Source organism: Schistocerca cancellata, chromosome 5 (assembly GCF_023864275.1).
Source record: "Schistocerca cancellata isolate TAMUIC-IGC-003103 chromosome 5, iqSchCanc2.1, whole genome shotgun sequence".
In the NCBI taxonomy this organism is placed as follows: domain Eukaryota; kingdom Metazoa; phylum Arthropoda; class Insecta; order Orthoptera; family Acrididae; genus Schistocerca; species Schistocerca cancellata.
In genome coordinates this window covers 773,144,864-773,167,367 of record NC_064630.1, presented here as the reverse complement: position 1 = coordinate 773,167,367, position 22,504 = coordinate 773,144,864, and the positions used below count along the sequence as shown (strand labels likewise).

General features: G+C 39.3%; 1 protein-coding gene across 1 annotated transcript in view; it reads left to right on the top strand.

Moving 5' to 3' along the window:
* LOC126187950 (chymotrypsin-1-like) overlaps nt 1–20,200 on the top strand; it is a 200,982-nt gene extending 180,782 nt beyond the window's left edge. The window contains exon 7 of the mRNA XM_049929326.1: nt 19,957–20,200. Within this exon, the coding sequence (XP_049785283.1) occupies nt 19,957–20,130 (174 nt within the window). The 3' untranslated portion in view covers nt 20,131–20,200. The remainder of the gene's footprint in view (nt 1–19,956) is intronic.
* Nucleotides 20,201–22,504: the final 2,304 nt, after the last annotated feature.

Here is a 22,504-nt window from a genome sequence, read left to right as displayed (position 1 = left end):
CCGAAGTAGATGCTTTGGGAGCAACGGAGGAAGATTTGCCCCCTACCACCAAGGGAGTGGATGTATTCTGGTGGCCCGGATGGCCCACTGTTTGTGGCACAGAGTGAGGAACCACTGGCACTTGGGACGGCGATGGTGATGTAGCTGCAGTGTATGTCAGTGTCAGCCGAATGGGGTGTAATCTTTCGAATTTACGTTCAGCCTCTCTGTAAGTCAACTGGTCCAGGGTCTTGTACTCCATAATTTTCTGCTCCTTTTGGAGTACTGGGCAGTCTGGTGAGCAGGGCAAGTGGTGCTCTCCACAGCTGATGCAAGTGGGAGGTGGTGCACATGGAGTATCTGGGTGCAGTGGGCATCCGCAGTCTCGACATGTGGCACTGGAAGTGCAGCAGGAAGACATGTGCCCAAACTTCCAGCATTTAAAGCACCACGTAGGGTGAGGGATGTATGGTTTAATATAACAGCGGTAAACCATCATCTTGACCTTTTCAGGCAATGAATCACCCTCAGAGGCCAAGATGAAGGCACCAGTAGCAACCCTGTTGTCTTTGGGTCCCCTGTAAATGCGCCAGATGAAATGAACACCCCGCCATTCTAAATTTGCGAGGAGCTCATCTTCAGACTGCAAGAGGAGGTCACGATGGAAAATAATCCCCTACACCATGTTGAGGCTTTTATGGGAAGTGACAGAAACAGGAATATCACCCAGCTTGTCACAGGTGAGTAACACTTGGGATTGGGCTGGGGATGTTGTCTGAATCAAGACTGCATTGTTTCCCATCTTGGACAGCACTGTCACTTCTCCAAACTTATCCTCAAGGTGCTCAATGAAAAATTGAGGCTTCATCAGTAGAAAAGAGTCACCATCAGTTCTGCTACAGATTAAAAACTGAGGCGAATATGGCTCTCTCCTCCCATGGTGTAGCAAGGGAGGAAATGATTGAGGGTCATACCTGTCAGCATTGTATTCTATCTTGCCCTTCTTAGAGACTGCTGGTGCCATACAGTCACCAGCAACAGATGACTTAGTCCGCTTCATTGCAGGTCATCTACCCTGATGCCCCTGACTCCAATCAGGGGCTCTCTCCACAGGCATCGTCCAGCCACAGCAAAGGCCAACTGGCATGATGGCCATTGTTGGGAGTCCTGATGCCCCAGGAAGACAGGCTTCTACTCCTTGGCATATGTGGGGAGTTTACAGCTCAGGCATCGGCAGTACGATCCCTGTGTTGTCAGTGGGCTACCACCAAATGGGTACATGATGGCCCCTTCACAATGGACTGGCTACTGTGCTGGATATTGGGTGCAGAGAACTCCAATATTGTCATGGGGGTTCAAGAGGACAGGGGACAATGTAAGAAGATGACATACCACGGAAAGTGTCCTCGTCCAAATAGCTGAATCACAGGTGGAGGTGCAAAGCCATGACAAGAGATTCAGGAGATCGAATCTACGGGCACTCGTGCACTTCTGTAGAATTTTGAAAGTGGCAGGTCAAACCATCCTCAATGAGACCTGAACTCATAGGGCCAAAAAGTGTGAGACTCCTTTTAGTCACCTATTACAACAGGCAGGAATACCTCGGGCCTATTCCAACCCCTGGACCTGCAGGAGGATCCACTTACCTAATATTCTATCAATAAAATGAAGTCTATCACCAGCTTTACCCACAACTGAGTCTATGTGATCCTTCCATTTCATGTCCATACAAAGTGTTACACCCAGGTATTTGTATGAGTTGATTAATTCCAATAGTGACTCACTGATATGAGAGTCATAGGATGCTACATTTCTTCACTTTGTGAAGTGCACAATCTTACACTTCTGGGCATTTAAAGCAAGTTGCCAATCTCTGCACCACATTGAAATCTTGTCAACATCTGACTGAATATTTATGCAACTTCTTTTAGACTGTACTTCGTCACTGGTAACTGCATCATCTGCCAAAAGTCAGGTTACTATTAATATTGTCTGCAAGGTTATTAATATATAATATGAACAGCAAGGGTCCCAACACACTTCCCTGGGGCACACCTGAAGTTACTTCTACATCTGATGTTCACTCTCCATCCAAGATACCATGCTGTGTCCTCCCTATCAAAAATCCTCAATCCAGTCACAAATTTCACTTGATATCCCCTATATCATACTTTTCACAATAAGTATAGGTGTGGTACTGTGTCAAGTGCTTTTTGGAAATCAAGAAACACTGCATCTACCTGACTGCCTTGATCCAAAGCTTTCAGTATATCATGTGATAAAAGTGCAAGTTGGGTTTCACATGAATGATGTTGCAAGAATCTATAGTGGTTGGCATGGAGGAGGTCATTCTGTTCAAGGTACCTCATTACATTTGAGCTCTGAATATGTTCTATGATTCTACAACAAATAGATGTCAAGGATATTGGATGGCAGTTTTGTAGACCACATCTACTACCCTTCTTGTACATGGTTGTGACCTGTGATCTTTTGCAAGAACTTTTGTTCTAGAGATCTAGGGGAGATTATAGTCAGAAGAGGGGCTAGCTCAGTCACAAATTCAGTACAGAACCTGACTGGGATTCCGTCAGACCTTGGTGCTTTGCTCAGTTTCATGATTTCAGCTGTTCCTCAACACCATTGGCACTAACAATTCTTTCATTCATATTTTCAGTGGTATGAGGATTAAACTGGGGTAAATCTCATGGGTTTTCCTTTGCAAAGGAACATTTGGAAATGGATCAAGCATTTCAGCTTTTGCTTTACTACTCTCAATTTCAGTTTCTGTCTCATTCACTTGGGCTGGACATTAACCTCAATGTCTCTAACAGCCTTTTCATAGGACCAGTATTTTTTTGGGTTTTGTAATAAATCATTTGACAATAGTCTGCTACAATAGTCACTAAAGGCATCACAGATTGCTCTCTTGACAGTCAAAAATGTTTCATTTATTATCTCTCAATCTATAGCCCTATACTTCATTTTATACCTATAATTCAGTAATCTCTGTTTCTTTAGAAGTTTTTTTACTGTATCTGTGTACCATGGAGGGTCCCTTCCCTTATGAACTGCTCTACTGGCTACATATCTACCCAGTGCATGGTCAACTATTCTTTTAAACCTGAGCCACAGGTCCTGTAATATGCTCCTGCCAAATCATTGTTGCCACACCTGCATTATGGGCATACTCACAGAGGTCAGGCCTATTTGTTGCCATTAGATCCAATATACAGGGTTATTACAAATGATTGAAGCGATTTCACAGCTCTACAATAACTTTATTATTTGAGATATTTTCACAATGCTTTGCACACACATACAAAAACTCAAAAAGTTTTTTTTAGGCATTCACAAATGTTTGATATGTGCCCCTTTAGTGATTCGGCAGACATTAAGCTGATAATCAAGTTCCTCCCACACTCAGCGCAGCATGTCCCCATCAATGAGTTCGAAAGCATCATTGATGCGAGCTCGCAGTTCTGGCACGTTTCTTGGTACAGGAGGTTTAAACACTGAATCTTTCACATAACCCCACAGAAAGAAATCGCATGGGGTTAAGTCGGGAGAGCGTGGAGGCCATCACATGAATTGCTGATCATGATCTCCACCACAACCGATCCATCGGTTTTCCAATCTCCTGTTTAAGAAATGCCGAACATCATGATGGAAGTGCAGTGGAGCACCATCCTGTTGAAAGATGAAGTCGGCGCTGTCGGTCTCCAGTTGTGGCATGAGCCAATTTTCCAGCATGTCCAGATACAAGTGTCCTGTAACGTTTTTTTTGCAGAAGAAAAAGGGGCCGTAAACTTTAAACCATAGGAGTGCACAAAACACGTTAACTTTTGGTGAATTGCGAATTTGCTGCACAAATGCGTGAGGATTCTCTACCGCCCAGATTCGCACATTGTGTCAGTTCACTTCACCATTAAGAAAAAATGTTGCTTCATCACTGAAAACAAGTTTCGCACTGAACGCATCCTCTTCCATGAGCTGTTGCAACCGCGCCGAAAATTCAAAGCGTTTGACTTTGTCATCGGGTGTCAGGGCTTGTAGCAATTGTAAACGGTAAGGCTTCTGCTTTAGCCTTTTCCGTAAGATTTTCCAAACCGTCGGCTGTGGTACGTTTAGCTCCCTGCTTGCTTTATTCGTCATGACTTCCGCGGGCTATGCGTGAAACTTGCCCGCATGCGTTCAACCGTTTCTTCGCTCACTGCAGACCGACCTGTTGATTTCCCCTTACAGAGACATCCAGAAGCTTTAAACTGCGCATACCATCATCGAATGGAGTTAGCAGTTGGTGGATCTTTGTTGAACTTCGTCCTGCAGTGTTGTTGCACTGTTATGACTGACTGATGTGAGTGCATTTCAAGCACGACATACGCTTTCTCGGCTCTTGTCGCCATTTTTTCTCACTGCGCTCTCGAGCACTCTGGCGGCAGAAACCTGAAGTGCGGCTTCAGCCGAACAAAACTTTATGAGTTTTTCTATGTATCTGTAGTGTGCCGTGACCATATGTCAATGAATGGAGCTACAGTGAATTTATGAAATCGCTTCAATCATTTGTAATAGCCCTGTATGTTCATCATAAATGGGGTTCCTAACCAAGTGTTCTAGGTAGTTTTCAGAGAAGTCATTTAATAATGTTTCATAAGATGTCTTTCATGACCAGAACTAAGGAAACTGTAATTTTTGCAATTAATTTATGGATCATTAAAGCCTCCACTGATGATTACTGTATGACTGTAACTTGCATACAAGTAAACTGAGGTTTTCTGTGAAGTTTTTGTTTATATCAGGAGATGTGTCTGGTGGGCAGCAGAAGGATCCAATCACCATTTTATGCCCAACCCTGATACCGAGTCTTGCCCGAACAGTTTCACATGCAGATTCAATTTCTATCTCGATGAATTTGTATTTCTTGCCTACTGTGACAAATACACAACCTGCATTTCCCATTTGCCTATCCTTTTGATATACACTCAAATTTCCCACTGAAATTTCATTGCTGTCAATTTCAGGTTTCAACCAGCTTTCTGTACCTAGTATTATGTGAGCCTCACTGCTTTTCATGAGCGCTTCAAACTCTGGCACTTTTTGCAAATGCCTTGGAATTTAACTATTAAGATTTTAGTACTCTCACCTGTGGGAGGCATTTCTTTTAATCTTACACTGATACTTCTGGGTTTCCTACATTTATCGTTATCTGCATTGGATGGAGAGTCGCCTAAACTAAAAATATCCTTGTGTGCTCCCCACACACAGTCAGCTATCTGAGTAGCAGCCTCTGACTTGTAGTGCACACCTGACCCATTTAGGAGAAACCTACAGCTCTCAACCTTATGGAGCAAGTCCAGGAAGTTGCAGCCTGGCTTGTCATTGAACCTTCAATGTCTGTAGTTCAGTCCTTCCACTCTATTCAAAACCAAAGGGCCATTAACATTTCTGCAGACATTGCTGCAAATTGTGAGCTTCATTGAAACTCCATGCACAAGGTTAGTCAGCTCAGCCTCCTCTGCCAGTCATTGGAATGACACAAGTATGATCTCGGAGCCCAGATGACAGGCATCATTTGTTCCAACAGGCACCACAATCTGCAGTTGGCTGTGACCTGTTCCCTCAATGGCTGTTGGAATAGCCTATTCAATATGTTGACTGAGACTCCCAGACATATATACTGAGTGCACCTGGTGTCCTTTAAGTCCCTTGCTTCCATTTCTCTAAGGGGTACCATCAATTGACATACTTTTGAACTGCAGTGATTAATAGATCCCTGTTCTTTTATGTTTTCCTCCTCTTGACATCAGACAGAAAATGTTTTTCCCAAAATAGGTGAAGTAAGTCCCACTGGCTCAGTTCCAGTTTCAGTGAAACAAGCACCTCAAACTTGTTGGTCAGGGGGATCAGTAAAACACCCTTAGTCCTGTCTGCTCCCTGTCCACCTCGTAGAGGACGCCTAGATCTACCACTGACACGTAGCTCGCAGTCAAGTGTGGACGAGTAATGACAGATCTTCTAGTTTCTGCAGAGGAGACTGAATCCACAGGAAAGGATAGTATTGGTATCACAGGTACATGACTCTTGGGAGCTCTTCCAACACACCAATTTGTGACAGCTACCAATCGTTTGATAGTAGTCAGGGCGATTTCCCGCTGCTTATGAACATCAACCAACTCATCCTGTGTTCAACAACAGCATTCATAGTGGGGCTGTGTTTTTTCTGGTGTAAAGTATTACAAGGAAGCAAACTAATAACTTTAAATGAAGCCCACTGATAATGTTTTACTCTGTTGATCTGAAAAGTTATGAATGCTCTGTATGAATTGAAACAAATACACTAAATGAGATTTCCATTCAGGCAACATAAAAACCTGTGGTAAAAATTAGTAGTTTCCTACAACATTTTGGGGTTAATTATAGTTGTTAACAAACCTGAAAAAAGAATTAATTTACAATTAATGTATACAATATATATGGCTACTCCTCTTAAAGGGAAAATTAGATGTAACACAATATGATAGTTAGTATATCTGCTACAGTAACTAAATCACAAATGCCGATTTATTACAAATTACTTGTGGGTATTACGTGGTGTAGTACCATAATCACATGCTTTTACAGTCAAAATTAACATTTATTTTGGCACTGAACAGAGCGAATACAGAAATGGTTGTCGAACATGGCACAAGAGAACAAAAACTGAAGACAAAACCAAAGGGCACAACCAAAGAAGTGTTGCTTCATGTCAGACCCCCACCCCCTGGGGCAGTAGCAAGCGTGGCTGGACGGAGCTAGCACATGCAAAAAAAAAAAAAAAAAAAAAAAAAAAAAAAAAGACTTTGTGCCAGTGTGGCGGGCAGGGGCAGCATCTGGCACGCAAAGTATGCAGCTCAGGCACATCGTCATCATGATCTTGCACAGCGGACAGCTACACAGGTGATGGCAGTGTCACCACTGTGGGTATTACGTGGCACAATACCATAATAACACACTTTTACAGTCAAAATGAACATTTATTTTGGCACTGAACAGAGCAAATACAGAAATGGATGTCGAACATGGCGTGAGAGAACAAAAACTGAAGACAAAACCAAAGAGTATAATCAAAGAAGTGTTGCTTTGTGTCATAGACGCCACATACTCATTAATTATGCAGAGGGCAACGTTAACTTCCTAAAGTTCTCAAAACACATATTTAGTTGCATTGATATACAATGAAATTCAGAGGTGATATATTCTTTGGCAGTAATTGTGAACCAGAAATGCTGATTTACAACAAAACAGATTAAGTATCCAAAATGTCTTGTAGTGGCAAGTTTTGAAAGCGTCCAAAAATTCTCAAAAATAACCTATTTCTGACTGGGCATGAAAACTGACAACTTCTGTATCAAGTAGCTCCTCAATTGAACTCACAAGTGCATTTTCTTACATTTAGAACAGGAAAAGAGAACTGTGGGTGTAAGGCACCCCTAGCACCCTAGGTGTGGGATAGTGTTATAAGTATGGGTATGCATATAAAAATATGCAGCATGACTTTGCAATGACTGCTCTGATTTCAGCCAAAATTGACACTCATGGCTTAATAACTAAAAAATTCTTGCTTAGGTAAACACCTACAGCACTTATATGCAGGAAGTATGGAACAAACAGAGACCATTATCAGTAGCAATGGCATGGTTTTTAGATTTAATAGGTCAATTAATAATCATTTTCATGACACTGAACTCAGGTTTAGCCAAGTGGAGCTCCACAGAATCTTCTAGAAGGAATTAGACATTAAAAAATTCAATTTACCATACCTTACATCAGTACCTTCACAGATGGTGCACCAGCACCATTGAAACCCATTGTGAGTGATGCATGCTATGGTGAATGATGTTTCCTAAGTTGCAATTACGAAAACTTTTATTCATAGCACAAGTTCTAAATAAAGTTTGGTTCTGTCTAATAACTGAAAGATCATCCATCATCACATAAGAGTAACAGAAACAAAGTCTGCTGCTGTAACACCATTCCTGTTGTGGAGTCTCGTCCTGGGAGGCTGTGGAGTGACACCCATAGGGCAGTGCAGTGAGGCTTATTGGGCTTGCAGTGTAGTGCGGTGAGACATCACAGCACATACTCAACACATAGTGTAGGTGGTGTGGAGACTAATGCAGCACAATGTGGCACAGCGGTGTAGATGCAAGCATTCGGGCTGGTCACACCCAAGCTCCTGGCCCAGAACTGAGTAGGTGATGGAATGATACTTGCTGGAGGTTGTACTCTGCCTTATATATGCAGCAGATGGAAAGATATCTCTGGAAGTTTGATACTTCTAAGGTAGTGTCACAATTTTCCTCATTCGGGTGCTGCTCAGGAATATGGCAGGCCCCCTGATGGCACATGTAACAGTCAGTGTGTCAAAAGATATTTAGTAATGGTATCACATCCACCCAGACCCATGGTCTAGGGGTAGTGTCTATGATCCATAATCAAAACGTCTTCGGTCCCGGGTTCGATCCCCACCACTGCCTAAATTTTGATAAATAATCAGCATTGGCGGCCGAAGACTTCCGGCATAAGAAGTCAGCCTCATTCTGACAATGGCCTTGTCAAAGAGGGCGGAGGAGCGGATAGAGGTGTCCTAGGGGTGGGAAATTACCCCTAAAGGTGGAAGAATCAGCAATGATCAACGACATGAGGATGCGGAAGGCAATGGAAACCACTGCATTAAAGACACGTAACGTGTATCCACAGGACATGTGGCCTGTATTTGAAGAAGTGTCATGATGATCTCTCCATTGGCAAAAGATTCCGGAATAGTCCCCCATTCGGATCTCCGGGAGGGGACCACCAAGGGGGAGGTTACCATAAGAAAAAGATCGAATAATCAACGAAAGGATAACGTTCTATTAGTCGAGGCATGGAATGTCAGAAGCTTGAACATGGTAGGAAAACTAGAAAATCTGAAAAGGGAAATACAAAGGCTCAATCTAGATATAGTAGGGGTCAGTGAAGTGAAGTGGAAGGAAGACAAGGATTTCTGGTCAGATGAGTATCGGGTAATATCAACAGCGGCAGAAAATGGTATAACAGGTGTAGGATTCATTATGAATAGGAAGGTAGGGCAGAGGGTGTGTTACTGTGAACAGTTCAGTGACCAGGTTGTTCTAATCAGAATCGACAGCAGACCAACACTGACAACGATAGTTCAGGTATACATGCCGACGTCACAAGCTGAAGATGAACAGATAGAGAAAGTGTACGAGGATATTGAAAGGGTAATGCAGTATGTAAAGGGGGACGAAAATCTAATAGTCATGGGCAATTGGAATGCAGTTGTAGGGGAAGGAGTAGAAGAAAAGGTTACAGGAGAATATGGGCTTGGGACAAGGAATGAAAGAGGAGAAAGACTAATTGAGTTCTGTAACAAGTTTCAGCTAGTAATAGCGAATACACTGTTCAAGAATCACAAGAGGAGGAGGTACACTTGGAAAAGGCCAGGAGATACGTGAAGATTTCAATTAGATTACATCATGGTCAGACAGAGATTCCGAAATCAGATACTGGATTGTAAGGCGTACCCAGGAGCAGATATAGACTCATATCACAATATAGTAGTGATGAAGGGTAGACTGAAGTTCAAGACATTAGTCAGGAAGAATCAATATGCAAAGAAGTGGGATACGGAAGTACTAAGGAATGACGAGATACGTTTGAAGTTCTCTAACGCTATAGATACAGCAATAAGGAATGGCGCAGTAGGCAGTACAGTTGAAGACGAATGGACATCTTTAAAAAGGGCCATCACAGAAGTTGGGAAGGAAAACATAGGTACAAAGAAGGTAGCTGCAAAGAAACCATGGGTAACAGAAGAAATATTTCAGTTGATTGATGAAAGGAGGAAGTACAAACATGTTCCGGGAAAATCAGGAATACAGAAATACAAATCGCTGAAGAATGAAATAAATAGGAAGTGCAGGGAAGCTAAGACGAAATGGCTGCAGGAAAAAAATGTGAAGACATCGAAAAAGATATGATTGTCAGAAGGACAGACTCAGCATACAGGAAAGTGAAAACAACCTTTGGTGACATTAAAAGCAACGGTGGTAACATTAAGAGTGCAACGGGAATTCCACTATTAAATGCAGAGGAGAGAGCAGATAGGTGGAAAGAATACATTGAAAGCCTCTATGAGGGTGAAGCTTTGTCTGATGTGATAGAAGAAGCAACAGGAGTCGATTTAGAAGAGATAGGGGATCCAGTATTAGAATTGGAATTTAAAAGAGCTTTGGAGGACTTACAGTCAAATAAGGCAGAAGGGATAGATAACATTCCATCAGAATTTCTAAAATCATTGGGGGAAGTGGCAACAAAACGACTATTCGCATTGGTGTGTAGAATATATGAGTCTGGCGATATACCATCTGACTTTCGGAAAAGCATCATCCACACAATTCCGAAGACGGCAAGAGCTGACAAGTGCAAGAATTATTGCATAATCAGCTTAACAGCTCATGCATCGAAGCTGCTTACAAGAATAATATACAGAAGAATGGAAAAGAAAATTGAGAATGTGCTAGGTGACGACCAGTTTGGCTTTAGGAAAAGTAAAGGGACGAGAGAGGCAATTCTGACGTTACGGCTAATAATGGAAGCAAGGCTAAAGAAAAATCAAGGCACTTTCATAGGATTTGGCGACCTGGAAAAAGTATTTGACAATATAAAATGGTGCAAGCTGTTCGAGATTCTGAGAAAAGTAGGGGTAAGCTATAGGGAGAGACGGGTCATATACAATATGTACAACAACTTTTGTGGCGGCGTTCGTAGCGACAAACACTTCGCTGTAGAAACGGCTTACGAAGTCACCGCCACACTTTTAATAGCGGGCCGACCGGTCCGCTGGAACAGTGAACAGAAGGATGAAAACCCAAACACTCTGATCAAATAAAAGTCGGTACTTATCTTTATTAATGAAGATACAGAAACACAGTGGTGAACTCCATGTCTACAGAAATCTGTCTAGTTCAAGTCGGAGCGGCTAGGTCAGCGTCGGCTGACGACAAACAACAACTCTGCTGCGATGAACACACAACTGACTAGCAAGTACACAAATCGGTGGCGAGTATACAACTGAGCGGCGAATACAGAACTGTCCTAGCGCTCGCGACTCCAGCGCTTAAGAAGCCAGAAGCCAGCGGTGGCACGCGCAGACTTGCGGCAATTTCCTGTATCGCTGGCACTGCTTATGCGGACGGCGTCCGGACTTTGATGCTGCCAACCTTTTTGGCAGCGGGCTCGGTTGGCATTACTGGCTAGGATATAACAACAACCAAGAGGGAATAATAAGAGTGGACGATCAAGCACAAAGTGCTTATATTAAGAAGGGTGTAAGACAAGGCTGTACCCTTTCTCCCCTACTCTTCAATCTGTACATCGAGGAAGCAATGATGGAAATAAAAGAAAGGTTCAGGAGTGGAATTAAAATACAAGGTGAAAGGATATCAATGATACGATTGACTGATGACATTGCTATCCTGAGTGAAAGTGAAGAAGAATTAAACAATCTGCTGAATGGAATGAACAGTCTAATGAGTACACAGTTTGGTTTGAGAGTAAATCGGAGAAAGATGAAGGTAATGAGAAGTAGTAGAAATGAGAACAGTGAGAAACTTAACATCAGGATTGATGGTCACGAAGTCAATGAAGTTAAGGAATTTTGCTACCTAGGCAGTAAAATAACCAATGACGGACGGAGCAAAGAGGACATCAAAAGCAGACTCGCTATGGCAAAAAAGGCATTTCTGTCCAAGAGAAGTCTACTAATATCAAACCGGAACACAAGAGAATCGAAGCATTTGAGATGTGGTGCTATAGACGAATGTTGAAAAATAAGTGGACTGATAAGGTAAAGAATGAGGAGGTTCTATGCAGAATCGGAGAGGAAAGGAATATGTGGAAAACACTGATAAGGAGAAGGGACAGGATGATAGGACATCTGCTAAGACATGAGGGAATGACTTCCATAGTACTAGATGGAGCTGTAGAGGGCAAAAACTGTAGAGGAAGACAGAGATTGGAATACGTCAATCAAATAATTGAGGACGTAGGTTGCAAGTGCTACTCTGGAATGAAGAGGTTAGCACAGGAAAGGAATTCATGGCGGGCCGCATCAAACCAGTCAGTAGACTGATGACCAAAACAACACATCACATCCACAGAATGAAGAGAAATGCCTATGGGTCAAGGGTAGGTAACACCACAGGGCGAAGATGATGTGCTGAAAGTATAATGTAGTCAGCGTATAGCTAATAATAGCAAGCATGAATGCATGAGTATTAAAAAAATCAGAGCTGGAGCCTTTGGCTGATGCCAGAAAGTGTGTCTCTATGATCCACATAAACTGACTGTATGTCTTACCATTAGAAAAAAATGGAAATATTTTGTAATCACTATTGAGCCAGAAAACTGAAATCAGTCTCTGAGCATGTTCTACAAAAATGAGAGTGTAAATCTACAAATTGGTAATATCACCAACCAACAGAACAGTATAAAACTTTACAGTGGCCTAAGTTTGAGTGTGAAGTATCTGGACAATGTAACTGAAGTGATCAGGATGACATATGATTAATCTGTTAAGTTTGTGGAAAGGATTTGAGTTCCCCATTTTTCTTGTACAAAGAACTTTATATTATCTGCTCAGTGTTGGGTTGATTCATCAGTTTTTTTGTTCTTGCTTTTGGGGGTGGGGAACTGAAAAGAATGTTTACAATCAATCTGTGCATTTATTTATCTTTGTTCATCCAAGGATCATGGCACAAATCAATAGGTCAAAATATGCAGCACACAGCATACAAAAAATGGTTTATGATGAGAGCACAAGTAGTCTATGAGGATAGGATAGATGGTCAGCCATAGCCCTGATTAAGGAACCAACCCAACAGTTGCCACAGTGATGTAGAAAAACCATGGAAAACCCAAATCAGGATGGCTGGGCAGAGATTGTAGTGAATCTGTAAGAGATTTTACTTTATGATCATCTTCTTTCATTCTCACAAGAGATGGGTCCCTTTCATCCTGGGGTCTGATTGCTAACTCCTTTCTTTTTAACCTTCCCCATCCCATCCACCTCTCCTCCCCCAAGAAGGAAATGCATGCACCTATGAAAAGTATTAAATATTTCATCTTCTGAAGGTAGGTACAACCAACGACTATGTGTCATAATGTTTTTAATAATTTTATCAAGTGATCTTTGTTTTTAATGTGTCATCACAGTTAAACAGATGAATAAATTCTAGACATTTGGAAGATGAAAGTGAGACAGACTTTTAAGTTCAGAAAGTCGTAATGCAAATGACATATCTACCACAGAGTATGAAAATGTATCTCTGGGAAAAGGATACAAAAAATATATTTCAGCATTAAATCAGCACAATTTTTAGCCAGCATTATATACCATCGGTAATCAATTCCATTTCAAAAAAATATACCAAAAGGGAAAACATATAAGCAACACAGTAAATGTAGCAGAATGTTTATTTCTGTTTCCAGCAAATGGAACTGAAGCTACAAAAAATGACTAGTACACAGGGTTAAATGGCCTATCAGTAAGGGTTGTTAAATATGCACACCAGACAAAATGCCAGGAATACCCAGTGTTTGTATTGCTATACTGAGTAACAGAGTAACACCAACTCCAGTCTTAATAATGGCCTCAATCTGGTGAAGAAGGCATTCCACAGCTTTCTTCAGGTATGTCATATCCAGCTAAAACCATGGTTGATGATTAGATCCTGTAGAGCTACTCAAATTACAGGGGAGTTGACTATTATGTTTCACCTGTTATTTCAAATAGTGCCACACATTTTATACGGGATTAAGGCAGGGTCAATCAGCAGTCAAGTTGAACTGTAACAAGATGCTTGGGGTTCACTGAAACAGGAATGTATATCCATAGCCATATTACAAGGCTGTGAGTGGTATACCAGTCTCTGTAGAGACATAGGTCAGGCAACATTTATACACCAACTAATTGGACAATTTCATTTGCAGTGCTGTCAAGGGCAATTCCAGGCACAATAGTGTTTATCTGACTTTCTGTAACATCACTACATCAACCTATCTTTCTGCAGTGATTCCACAAATCCACCTGACACATACACACCCACTTCACCACCAAACATGTAGAGGGTCACATGATCACCTGGAATCAGTTTTACAACACCTACAGTCCTCCAAAGTGAGCAGTGTGATCTTATAATGGGGTAACTAATATCTCATCTGATGAGATTACTATTCTCAATATTTGTTAGGGCTACTGGCAATTTTGATAAACTGAACAAAGCATGGAGACAAATTTCCAAAATGACTGAGAAAGAATAAAGTAATTTCCTTGTACAAAAATTACAAGTAGTCACATCCAATAAATTATGGTCCAGTCATCAGAACACATGGTTTGTCAAAAATGCTGGAGGTGGTTGTAAAAGTCAGTTCAGTACAGTTCATAGACAAGTATAATACCTTAACTTTTTCATAACATGGTTTCACGAAAAAAGGTCAACCAAGATAGCAGTTGCAAACTTTGAAATGCACACAATGACGACATTAAAAGTAACAAAAGAAATTTGGTTGATTATTCCTAGACCTCTCAAACTCTTCTCTCCATGTATATCAGGGTTAGCCAATCTTTTAGCTTATCTGGGGCATTAAAAGAAAAAGAGTATTTTTGAGCCACACATAATAAACTTAACACTAAGAATAACCCCTAGGAAGAAGGGGTGGATCAATGAGAGAATAGCATCATGTGGTGTGAATTTCAAATTAAAAATATTTAATTTATTATAACTTTAGATAAATGAATTTTTTTTTAAATTTTATTTTTACTGATTGTGTGACAGATGCTCACTTCGTGGGCTGCACTGAAACTCACTTCGGGCAGCATGCAGTCTGTAGACAGTGGGTTGGATACCCTCAGTGTACATCATGACACTTTGATACAGAAACTGCACTATTACACTTTTAGAAGAAAGACAGCTGAAGTTGAAAATAGGGATAACACTAAGTGGAGATAAAACACAAAGCTGCATCCAAAGTTAAAAAGTCTCTTGGAGTTTTCAGCAAGAGAGATAGGAGTGCCGCAAGGGTCGGTACTGGTACCATTCTCTTCATTCTGCACATAACTGACCAGACTAAAACATAAGATGGCAATATTATTGTGTCTTCTGATGAAGCCCTTTTAAAGCTAGCAGTCAACACAACAGAAGAAAATAAGGAAAATATTACTCTGAGAAACAAAAATGGAAACCAGTGTTTCAGTGGCAATACCCACATTAATTAGAGAAGAAAAATAAAATTCATGTTGATAAATGCTAGAACAGTACACAAATAAAAATTTCTTTTGAAGGAGACAAGCAATTATAGATCTCTGAAAGAGTAGTCAACTGAAGGGAGAAACAAATGCATTCTTAAAGAGAAAGGCATTGGCTACAGCCAATAAAGACACATTATTAAAAATATGCTATGACTTACAGATTCCTTCTTAGAGCACTTCAAAAGAAAGCCATTAGACTTTTGAAAATCTGTCCTCAACACAATCCTGCCGAGAGAAATTCAAGGAGCCATTGATGTTAACTATCTCAGCACTTTATATATACAAAACTAGGCTACTGTTGAAAGTTAATTCCAGTACCTTGTTAAATAATGTAGTAGTAGTAGTAGTAGTAGTAGTTTAATCATCCAGTGACAATGTAGATTGTATGGATTTCGTCAAAGAACATAGTATAACAAAAATAATATAAGGGTGTACAGTTTCCTACATAATACAACAGTTCACTGAATCCATCACAATATTTTTGGGCAATATAATTTTGATTACTGTAATAATATAAATGTATGAGAAGGATCTTTTACATGAAATACATTACAAGTAAATAATTGATTTGACACTTTTGTTCAGAAAAAATAACATTGAGGCTGTGGCAAGCATTTGATTTACGATACTATTAACGTATAGTAAATGAATGTAGTTACTTGCTACAAGGTTACTGCAGATATTTATTTACACTATAATAGCACATGGTCATTAAGAATTTAAATATTGCTTCCTTGAATGTGGAAAATGGTTTTATTTCTTTTAGCTGAGTTGGAAGTTTGCTGTACAAAATAGTGTCCTAAATGTTGGTTTGTTTTTGTGTTAAAGCCTAGTTTACTCTTTTATGTGGATGTCATTGCACATTCTTGTATTGTATGAGTGAAGATCTGAGTTGGTTTTGTAATTATCAATGTGCATTTTTATATTGACAATACTCTTTTTATATAGAGGCTTGGTAAGGGTAGAATATTTAGGTGTTGAAATAACTGTTTGGAAGGTGTTAGCCTTTTACTGTTTGAAATTATTCTAACAGCTCGTTTTTGTAAGGTGAAGATGGTTTTCATGTTTGCCTTATTATGACCCCAGAGGGTTAGGCCATAGGTGATAACAGAATGGATGTAAGCAAAGTAGACAGTTCTGCTACACTCTCTACTACACACAGTACTAATTATGCATAATGTAAAACAAGCATAGCTTAACTTGTTAGTGAGGTAGAGAATGTGGGCTTTCCAGTCTAAATTTTCATCAATTTGCACACCTAAGAATTCTGTGGCAGCTACCCTTTCAATTTGTTTATTTTGAATTTTGAGGTTCACATCATGATGAGACTTTGTTCTCCTGTAATGTATATAATTAGTTTTTGACATATTTAAGGTTAGCCTGTTCTGTCCAAATCAGTTTTTTATGTATTCTGAAACCCTGGTTGCAGTTGTTGGCAATACCCTATTTATGTCTGTTACAACAATATTTGTATCATCAGTAAACAAAGTTATGTGTACCACTGATTGGGATCTTTATATCATATATATAAGAGGTCCTAGAATGCTGCCCTAAGGTACTCTGATTGGTACAGTCTGCATATCCGATCTGTACAGAATGCTTTGGTTTTTATTGTTTGTTGAGGTAATTTCTACTACCTGTTTTCTATTATGGAGATATGAGTGAAACCATTTTAATGCAACTCCTGTTATACCAATAGCCTCTAGTTTGTTTAGCAAGATATCATGATCAACAGTATCGAATGTCTTCAACAAGTCCAAGTTTATTCCTACTGTACTGTTATTTCTGTCAAGTCCTATTACAATGCTTTTGATGAATTGGGTAATTGCTGTTTCTGTACTCATGCCTTTGTGAAAACCATGTTGGTTTACAGACAAGAGACTGAATTTTTTGAGATAATTTGTAATTATATTTTTCATGAGAGTCTCTTCTATTTTTGAAAATACAGACAACAACGCTATTGGTCTATAGTTTCCTACTTCATATATATTACCCTTTTTATACAATGGTTTTATTTTTGAAATTTTTAATCTTTGTGGGAATGCCCCTTCTGTCGATATGTCTATGATGTGTGAGAGTGATTCTGCTATGACACTAGCACATTTAATTATGACTGCACCTGTACCTCATCAATTCCAGAGGACATTTTTCTCTTCATTGTTTTTATTATCTTAAGAACTTCTGTTTTATTTGTGGGACACAGCAATATTGAATTACCACTTTTCTCTCTTTGAACTGTGGTACTACTATTACTACAAAAATTTTTACTCGCCGACATCTGAACACGTTCACACTATTCCATGAATTACACTAGACGCAGACGGTTGGGGTACACTAATTCCGTCCCGGGGGGTACGGGGTGGCAGCAGGAGGGGCATCCGGCCACCCATTCATCCTAACCTTGCCAAATCTGTTCCTAACAATGCCGACCCTGTGTCAGTGTGGGACATGGCACCAGCGAAAGAAAGAAGGAAAGAAAGGAAGTTAGTTCTCGTAATGGGGCTCCAGATGCCCTGAAGTTGTATTTTTCCGTTAACACTGCGGAAATTTGCCGGACGTGACTATCCCCTAATACACAGATATCGTGTTTTCCAGTTTTTGCACTCTGGGAATCAATTAGCAAAGGGATGTTTACTTTATGTGATTCATTTCCAAACTTTTCCGCTCTGACTGGCGTGTTCAAAGAATCTTCAGCGATGGGCAAAATAAAGTTTTTATGCACTTGTGATAGACTGTTTTTAAGCACTGAAGTTTAACTGTTTTTACACATGGAAGTTTCAGTGATATTTTGTGATTGCATTTTCTGGGAACAGTTTCCTTCCGTTTTCCACTTGTTTTCTGATGACCAATCTTCTTTGTTCATCAGCGTCTCACATATTCAGGATTGAAGTTTCTTCATGCCCGTTTTTAAAGCACCGATTATAAATTCTAAACTGGAAATACGTTCATTAAGCCTAGAAATTTCGTTCTTACAATTTACACATGTTTTCTTTCTATCACCGAAAATAACTTTTTTCCACGGAGAAGCACGATTTAGTTTTACACTCGCCACCATCTTGATTGTCCATGACTGAACATTTGAATCAGGAATGATTACCTTTTATAAAGCAGACAGCTAAAACTAATGTTTAAGGACATCATACCCGCAGGATGCATTTTTATAACAACTGTTGGCACAATAGAAAGGGTAAGCAAGTGTTTTTAGATTTCAAATACCTATAAAGAAACATTATGTGACTGTACTTACCCTACAAAGCAATGCAGAAAACATTGTCACAAATCAAGACAGCTAGACATTAATTGTACTTAAGCCATTTTGATAGCTGTCCCATCAAAATAGTTTTGTGTGTGTGTGTGTGTGTGAGAGAGAGAGAGAGAGAGAGATTATTCTTGCATGTGTTACTCTGTGTGTGCACGTGAGAACTACTACTCCATCTTTACATCTGTACTGATATTCTACTTTTTTCCCATGCACATTTCAATGTAATTTAAACATAAATCAACAATATGTCTTACAATGGATATGAAATTATTTAAAGAATTTTGTTATCAGTGAAATGTTGCCCCCCCCCCTCCCCCACCAACACACACACACACACACACACACACACTCACACAGCATATCCCATTGTATTACATTTTAATTTTGTATTGCTGGCTTGCCCAGTGTTGTTACAAAATGATTCACAGTCAGATAAACTAGTTATTTACACATAAATGAAACTATTGTTTATTCTTTTAATTTCATCAAGAATATATACAGAAAAAGATTTAGAGTTTGTAACAGCATAAGTGATATGCAGCTGGAAATAAATGAATTTGCACATCACCGACACATAATAATATGATCCTTTCATTCATGACACTGATTAATTAATGAGCCACAGTTATGAAAAGGAATAATATTAATATACATAATATTAATATACATAATATAATAAATATACATAATAATATATACATATATTAATATACATAATATTAATATACATAATACATAATATTCCTAAAAACAAAGATGATGTGACTTACCAAATGAAAGTGCTGGCAGGTCGATAGACACACAAACGAACACAAACATACACACAAAATTCAAGCTTTCGCAACAAACTGTTGCCTCATCAGGAAAGAGGGAAGGAGAGGGAAAGACGAAAGGATGTGGGTTTTAAGGGAGAGGGTAAGGAGTCATTCCAGTCCCGGGAGAGGAAAGACTTACCTTAGGGGGAAAAAAGGACGGGTATACACTCGCTGCTTGTGTCTGTATATGTGTGGATGGGTATGTGTGTGTGTGCAAGTGTATACCCGTCCTTTTTTCCCCCTAAGGTAAGTCTTTCCGCTCCCGGGACTGGAATGACTCCTTACCCTCTCCCTTAAAACCCACATCCTTTCGTCTTTCCCTCTCCTTCCCTCTTTCCTGATGAGGCAACAGTTTGTTGCAAAAGCTTGAATTTTGTGTGTATGTTTGTGTTCGTTTGTGTGTCTATCGACCTGCCAGCACTTTCATTTGGTAAGTCACATCATCTTTGTTTTTAGGTATATTTTTCCTTTGTGGAATGTTTCCTTCTATTATAACCATAATACATAATATTAATTTACATAATAATAATAATATACATAACATGTTTCAGGGAGATTCCGGTGGTCCACTCATAGCAAACAGTTACCAGGTTGGAATTGTTTCATGGTCAAGAAAACCTTGCACTATTAAAGGTTCTCCTGGTGTTTTTACACGAGTAGCTGACTATGTTGATTGGATTAAAGAAAAAACAGCATCAGATGAGATGCTAACATTTTCATATTAAGTGGGTCTTTTCTTTTCAAAAATCTATGTGTTGATTATGAAGTAGAATACAATAAACCTGTGATTTATAAAAGAGAACTGTGTTGTGTATTATAACTAAGACTAACTACAAATGTTTACACTGTATAAACATATTTAAAGCCTGTTAAACCATATAAATGAGTGTATGCCTTTAAATGACATCATATTGTCTGTCTGCTCTACAAACAAGTCTGAGGTAAGATGAAAGGTACTTGCTGTTCCACTAGCACTGTCATGTATCCCTGCCTGCTCAAAGAAGATGAAGAACATGGAGAATAATAACTTACATGTCTCTAAATGGGGCAATAGTGATCAAATTGTTTACTCACCTTCAAGTGATTGACTGAAAAACGTACATTCATTCATTTTTAGAATGTTTATTAAAATTTTGGAACCATACCTTTGGTAGAGAATAATTTAATGAGGCCAGTGACCATCATAGCTGAGCTGCAGCTCCCATGTATTTCACCAATGGTTGACATAATGCTTGTCATATCAAGGATTAACCTACCAAATATGTGTTCATGCATGTCAGTACTGCCAAATAGTCATGTGTGACTGCTTTCACTTTTGAGATCAAGTTTCTAAGCAGGAGCTATTAATTAAAGGTACTATTTGTCTGGTTTTAATTATGTACTAAGAAATATAAATTATGATAATCTAAAGATATTTCTACAGATGTGCCATGCATAACAGAGCATTATTTGGAGATCACAGAATAGTGGAGATGCACAAAAATGGATACAATTCAGTATTGTCTTACTGCAGATGTAATATGGTGAAAGAGGGAATCACTTATATAAACAAAAACTGGAACATTGTTCCAGTTCATAAACTTAAATGATCACTCACTTGAACAGCTCTTTGAGTGCTGTGCTCTGGTAATAGCCTAGGAAACAAACAAGACAGTGTTCCTGACAGTGTACAGGACCCTAACAAAAATGTTTTAAATTTCATTGAGAAATTAGAGAGGGCATTTATAAGACTCAGTAAGAAAGAACTGGGAAGTGACTGTATGTAGACATTTCAATATTGATTTCATGTCAGGTAGTTCTGATCAATCGTACTTAACAGTTACTGTTGTCAACTTTTGGTCTGCTCCCTGCAATAACATTCTCAACAAGAACAGAATGTAGTACAACAGCAGTTGATAATGTATTCCTTAAGCCAATCTAACTATGTTTCATGGAATAGATGTGAACGCCACAATAAATGTTTCTTCTGACCGTGATGGTCAGATGTCATCAATAAAGCATCCCCATCAGTCAGGTTTAACCAAGAAGGGAATTATTTTCATCCTATAATTCAGTGGATGAAAACAATTGGAAAAAAGCATAGCAAGTGTACACAGTAGATGATAAATTTAATTATTTTTTAAATAATATTCTCATTACTCTATCAATGCAATTTTCTTTTACACTGGGTCAGGAACAATTACTACACTGGGTCAGGGACAATTTGTAGCATATAAACTAAAATAGTATGTCATTAGGGCATTTCTCCTGCCTGGATCGAATCTTGTATTAACAGAAGAAAACAGAGGCTTACTTTAACAGAGGATACAACAGAAATAATGCTTAATTTGGTGTGGGGATACATGAAGTATTGATTCAGGGCTTAGCCCACTTCTTCACTTGTCAGAGGTATTAACAATATTTGGGCACTCAAATAAATCAATGGAAACAAGTAAAAATTTGTGCCAACTGGCATTAGAAACTGGATTTCTCACTTAATGTGAGTGGTCACCTTAATCACCTTGGCCATCCGAGCGTTCTTCCCAACCAAACCAAATTCCTAGCCTGTTACACACTATTGACATAGCATCACTACCCGTGAACCCCTTACTTACAATTTCTGATTCTTGTAAGAGATTGAGCATGGTGTGCATCTGAAAGAAAGGATCATGTAGCTTTACTTAGGGTGTTACAGGATTTTTGAAAAACTAAACTTTTCTGATGACACAAGTATAATGAATAAGAGGAAACCCATTCATACTAGATACAGCCAGAAGAACAATGTAACAGCCTTACAGTTGGTTTGCAAAAAAAGACTTTAACTCTTTATTTTATGAAGAATGTGTTACAAAATCCAAACAATTAAATGGTGACTTACAAGTACCAGACATTAACCAAAAATTCTAACTGCTTTGCACTTAGACATCTCTTAAATACCTCTCTCCTTGTGTTAACCTCATAATGGAACTCATCAATGCTCACTTCTGCTATGATGTGTACTTCTCAATACACTCAAGTAAATGTATTACTTTATGCATGGACATCGATCAGAGATCATAAAAAATGTGGTTCCTTTTGCTATGGTTAAATAAGTCACAGAGTATTATTTTTTCTTATATA